Genomic DNA, 6,000 nt, shown 5'->3' with positions numbered 1-6,000 from the left:
CAGTGTTGTCAGAGTATGGTTAAACTGTAGTGAATGAAGTATATAACCCCAGTACCATACCACCTTCCCAATAACCAGAGAGAGAGAGTACTAACATCCTGATCACAATGAGACAGAAGCTCAACGTGTCTTTGATTTCTTGTTTGGTTGAGTGTCCCCCTGGTCTCCTGAGACCTTCCTCCTCCTGGATCCACACCAGGGCTGGAGCCATAGCAGCTACCCCTGCTGCAGGGCCGGGGGGCCAGGGGCTATATAAGGGCTAAGACTGGAGCTGTGGAGCCTAAGAGCCTCGGCTGCTGTACAGGAGCCAGGAGCCAGGAGCCATGCCACTGCTGGAGCTGGAGCTGGTCCTGTTGGTGCTGCTGGTGGCGATGGGCGAGGGAGAGCAGCCTGTGTGCAGACTGCAGAGCAGGGCAGAGCTGCCGGAGCTGGCCAAGGACGGGGACCTCGTCATCGGAGGCATCTTCTCGTTCCGCACCGAACAAGATTGGGTCATAGACACATTTCAGACAATCCCCAAAATGCGGAGATGCATAAAGTAGGTATTTTCATGTCATGTTTATTTGTTTCAAACATTGTTTTTTGGGTTTATTTGAAGTTTAAAGTGTACTAACTAATTTCTAACTACACATTTTTTTTTTTAGTTATAATTTCAGAGAATTCCAGTTTGCGCAAACAATGATCTTTGCAATTGAGGAGATCAACAGAAACTATGCAATTCTTCCAGGCATTAAGCTTGGATACAAAATCTACAATCACTGTGGCACTATGGATATACTAAGAGCTGCGATGGCTCTTGTGAGCGGACAGAAGAGCATAGTGAATGACAACAACTGCACTAAATCTGACACAGTCCAGGCCATCATTGGACACTCTGGATCAACACCTACTATTGGAATCGCACAAATGGTTGGGAGGTTTCAAATACCAGTGGTAAGATTATCTTTGGTAATAAAGTGAACAACCTAAACTGCCTAGTAAATACATTTTCATCTTGAACAAACTACTACTTCATGTATCTTTTCAATCAAATGCACAAGTATCTATGCTCTTGTTGTGATATTTAGAAGCACTGTGATTTTTAGAAGTGTTGTGATATTTAGAAGTACTGTGATATTTACAAGAGCTGAGATATTTACAAGTACTGCGATATTCAGAAGTACTGTGATATTCAGAAGTGATGTGACATTCAGAAGTACTGTGATATTTTTATCACTAATGTCAAACTGTCTTTTTGTGACCCCTCACCAAAAAACAGATCAGCCACTTTGCCACCTGTGGGTGTCTGAGTAACAGAATGGAGTTCCCCTCCTTCTTCAGAACCATCCCCAGTGACTTCTACCAGAGCCGAGCCCTGGCCCAGCTGGTCAAGCACTTTGGCTGGACCTGGGTGGGGGCTATAAGCAGTGATAACGACTACGGAAATAACGGCCTAGCCACCTTCATGCTAGCTGCACAGGACGAGGGCGTGTGTATAGAATACTCTGAGGCATTTGAGCAGACAGGTCCGCGCCACAAGCTTCTCAGGATAGTGGAGATTATTAAACAGTCCAGTTCAAAGGTCATCATGGCCTTCATGACCCACAGGGAGATCAAGGTTCTGGTGAGTGAGCTTTACAGGCACAATGTCACAGGACTGCAGTGGATCGGCAGTGATGCCTGGATCACAGACCCTTCTCTCACAGCCAGCGAGGGACACGGCATCCTGGTGGGCGCCATAGGCTTCACTGTGAGCAGGGCTCACATCCCTGGGCTGGGAGAGCACCTGAGGGACGTCCACCCCTCTCGCTTCCCCAACAGCATGTTTCTCAGGGATTTCTGGGAGATTGTGTTCGACTGCTCTCTCAATATGACTACAGAACCTAAAGGGAAGCCATGCAACGGCTCTGAGAGTTTAAGAGGCGTGCAGAACACGTTCACAGATGTGTCCAAGTTCACATTCACTAATAATGTGTATAAGGCTGTGTATGCCGTGGCTTATGCCCTCCACAACCTGTTGACATGTGAGGAGAGGCAGGGCCCCTTCTCTAATGGGAGCTGTGCTCAACCCACACAGATCCAGCCATGGCAGGTGAGCAGGAACTAGTCCACTAGTTTTCATTGTCACATATTATGTATCATAATAAATACGCTGGTAAGAGGTTATGTTCTTCTTCAACTATTTTGTCATTTCTCCAAAAAAAGGTTTTACATTACCTCCGAACAGTGAACTTCACCACCAACGAGGGGGAGAGAGTGTTTTTCGACGGTAACGGAGACTCACCGGCTAGATACGAACTGGTTAACTTGCAAACTACTGACCCAGGCACAATGGACGGAGTCACCATCGGTTCCTATGATGCCTCACTGCCTAAAGGACGGCAGTTTATGATGAATAACGTCAGTGTCGTTTGGAGTGGAGGTAGTAAGCTGGTAAAGCTCTTAGTCACTAGAACATTTCAGTCATTTTAGCAGACGCTCTTATCCAGAGCGACTTACAGTTAGCGAGTGCATACATTTTTTTCATATGGTCCCCCGTGGAAAAACGAACCCACAACCCTGGCATTGCAAATGCCATGCTCTACCAACTGAGCTACACGGGACCTACAGTGGGGAAAAAAAGTATTTAGTCAGCCACCAATTGTGCAAGTTCTCCCACTTAAAAAGATGAGAGAGGCCTGTCATTTTCATCATAGGTACACGTCAACTATGACAGACAAATTGAGGAAAAAAAATCCAGAAATTCACATTGTAGGATTTTTAATGATTTTATTTGCAAATGATGGTGGAAAATAAGTATTTGGTCACCTACAAACAAGCAAGATGTCTGGCTCTCACAGACCTGTAACTTCTTCTTTAAGAGGCTCCTCTGTCCTCCACTCGTTACCTGTATTAATGGCACCTGTTTGAACTTGTTATCAGTATAAAAGACACCTGTCCACAACCTCAAACAGTCACACTCCAAACTCCACTATGGCCAAGACCAAAGAGCTGTCAAAGGACACCAGAAACAACATTGTAGACCTGCACCAGGCTGGGAAGACTGAATCTGCAATAGGTAAGCAGCTTGGTTTGAAGAAATCAACAGTGGGAGCAATTATTAGGAAATGGAAGACATACAAGACCACTGATAATCTCCCTCGATCTGGGGCTCCACGCAAGATCTCACCCCGTGGGGTCAAAATGATCACAAGAACAGTGAGCAAAAATCCCAGAACCACACGGGGGGACCTAGTGAATGACCTGCAGAGAGCTGGGACCAAAGTAACAAAGCCTACCATCAGTAACACACTACGCCGCCAGGGACTCAAATCATGCAGTGCAAGATGTGTCCCCCTGCTTAAGCCAGTACATGTCCAGGCCCGTCTGAAGTTTGCTAGAGTGCATTTGGATGATCCAGAAGAGGATTGGGAGAATGTCATATGGTCAGATGAAACCAAAATATAACTTTTTGGTAAAAACTCTACTCATCGTGTTTGGAGGACAAAGAATGCTGAGTTGCATCCAAAGAACACCATATCTACTGTGAAGCATGGGGGTGGAAACTTCATGCTTTGGTGCTGTTTTTCTGCAAAGGGACCAGGACGACTGATCCGTTTAAAGGAAAGAATGAATGGGGCCATGTTTCATGAGATTTTGAGTGAAAACCTCCTTCCATCAGCAAGGGCATTGAAGATGAAACGTGGCTGGGTCTTTCAGCATGACAATGATCCCAAACACACCGCCCGGGCAACGAAGGAGTGGCTTCGTAATAAGCATTTCAAGGTCCTGGAGTGGCCTAGCCAGTTTCCACATCTCAACCCCATAGAAAATCTTTGGAGGGAGTTGAAAGTCCGTGTTGCCCAGCGACAGCCCCAAAACATCACTGCTCTAGAGGAGATCTGCATGGAGGAATGGGCCAAAATACCAGCAACAGTGTGTGAAAACCTTGTGAACGCTTACAGAAAACGTTTGACCTGTGTCATTGCCAACAAAGGGTATATAACAAAGTATTGAGAAACTTTTGTTATTGACCAAATACTTTTTTTCCACCATCATTTGCAAATAAATTCATAAAAAATCCTACAATGTGATTTTCTGGATTTTTTTTTCTCATTTTGTCTGTCATAGTTGACGTGTACCTATGATGAAAATTACAGGCCTCTCTCATCTTTTTAAGTGGGAGAACTTGCACAATTGGTGGCTGACTAAATACTTTTTTTCCCCACTGTATATATAACATCTATATATATTCTACAGTGAATACAAAAACTATCTGTATTCTTCATATTCTAAGTCAAAAATACTTTTGAGGATATATGTGTACACAGGTATATTAACATGATTCCATACTATCCTTTCATTACACAGATTTTTGATTCATTTTTTTTTTGTGTGGTTGTTTTCACTGTTTTCTGTGTATCAGGCGCCTGTGTCAGTGTGCAGTGAGAGCTGTCCCCCAGGCACTCGTAAGGCTGCACAGAAAGGAAAGCCTGTCTGCTGTTATGACTGTATCCCATGTGCAGAGGGAGAGATCAGCAACACTACAGGTGATGCACAAACACACAGCACACAGCTTCGCTAAAACAGCCACTCACAAATGACCACAGCTACAAAGAGACAACGCTACTAAAAAAATAAATACTTTTCGAATGATGTCATATTTTCAGACACAGACATAAGCGTGTAAGTGCTTTATATGATCGAAAAGTAAAGTCTGACTGTTGGGTTTTTCCATCTAACTCCAGATTCCATTGACTGTATGAGGTGCCAGCTGGAACACTGGTCCAACAAGTACAGAGATTCCTGCTTTCTGAAAGAAGTCGAATTCTTATCTTATGAGGAAATCATGGGGACACTGCTTGCCTTATTTTCATTGCTAGGGGTGTTTCTTACTATGATGACATCGTTCATTTTCTACTGTCACAGAGAGACTCCCATCGTCAGGGCCAACAACTCTGAGCTGAGCTTCCTGCTGCTCTTCTCCTTGACTCTGTGTTTTCTGTGTTCTCTTACTTTCATTGGCCGGCCCTCTGAGTGGTCCTGTATGCTGCGCCACACAGCGTTTGGGATCACCTTCGTCCTCTGCATCTCTTGTGTTCTGGGGAAAACAATAGTGGTGTTGATGGCCTTCAGGGCAACACTTCCAGGCAGTAATGTCATGAAATGGTTTGGGCCTCCACAGCAGAGACTCAGTGTTCTGGCTTTCACTCTCATACAGGTCCTGATCTGTGTTCTCTGGTTAACAGTCTCCCCTCCTTTCCCCTACAAGAATATGAAGACCTATGAGGAAAAGATCATTCTAGAGTGTGATGTGGGTTCAGCTATTGGTTTCTGGGCTGTGTTGGGGTATATAGGACTCCTGGCTCTCTTGTGCTTTGTGCTGGCTTTTCTGGCTCGAAAGCTCCCTGATAACTTCAATGAGGCCAAATTCATCACCTTCAGCATGCTCATATTCTGTGCAGTCTGGATCACCTTTATCCCTGCTTATGTCAGCTCTCCTGGGAAGTTCACTGTAGCTGTGGAGATCTTTGCTATTCTGGCCTCTAGTTATGGTTTACTTTTCTGCATATTTGCTCCTAAATGTTTCATGATGTTACTGAGGCCAGAGGAAAACACAAAGAAACAGATGATGGGGAAGATATCCAATGATATACGTTATTAACATATTTCGGAAAATGTTGGGCCTACTAATTGATATACTGTATCTCAAATGTTCTGTAATAAACTGTGAGGCTTCTGCGTGTTTAAGCCTTAATAAAGAATAGAAGTCACTAGTGTGCTTTTAGTGTTTAGTGCTTTTAGTGTTTTTTAAATAAATCACATTCAACAAAAGCATAGATTTTTACCTTTTGTCAAATAATAGATATTCAAACATGAACATTAGGACATTGTCAAAGATAGACAGGCTATCTCAAGACGTTATTGTGTGCACGAAAACACAGGGCAGACAGACAGACAGACAGACAGACAGACATACAGACAGACAGACAGACAGACAGACAGACAGACAGACAGACAGACAGGCAGACAGGCAGACAG

At 44.2% G+C, this 6,000-nt stretch overlaps 1 protein-coding gene across 1 annotated transcript; it reads left to right on the top strand.

The window, feature by feature from the left end:
* Positions 1-506: 506 nt before the first annotated feature.
* LOC121568296 (extracellular calcium-sensing receptor-like) lies at positions 507-5,623 on the top strand. The gene is made up of 6 exons (XM_041878851.1): positions 507-538; positions 645-933; positions 1,259-2,071; positions 2,185-2,412; positions 4,385-4,508; positions 4,707-5,623. Exons 1-6 carry the CDS (start codon positions 522-524, stop codon positions 5,621-5,623), a joined length of 2,388 nt encoding a protein of 795 aa, XP_041734785.1. The 5' UTR covers positions 507-521.
* Positions 5,624-6,000: the final 377 nt, after the last annotated feature.

Source organism: Coregonus clupeaformis, chromosome 6 (genome assembly GCF_020615455.1).
Source record: "Coregonus clupeaformis isolate EN_2021a chromosome 6, ASM2061545v1, whole genome shotgun sequence".
Classification (NCBI taxonomy): Eukaryota; Metazoa; Chordata; class Actinopteri; order Salmoniformes; family Salmonidae; genus Coregonus; species Coregonus clupeaformis.
The sequence above is the reverse complement of the archived record's forward strand: the minus strand, read 5'-3'. Positions and strand labels throughout refer to the sequence as shown.

Excerpts from the sequence above, each read along its gene's own strand:
- LOC121568296 (XM_041878851.1), top strand. Across the intron at positions 2,072-2,184 it reads CACAGATCCAGCCATGGCAG|GTTTTACATTACCTCCGAAC; the intron begins GTGAGCAGGAAC and ends CTCCAAAAAAAG. Across the intron at positions 2,413-4,384 it reads GGAGTGGAGGTAGTAAGCTG|GCGCCTGTGTCAGTGTGCAG; the intron begins GTAAAGCTCTTA and ends TCTGTGTATCAG.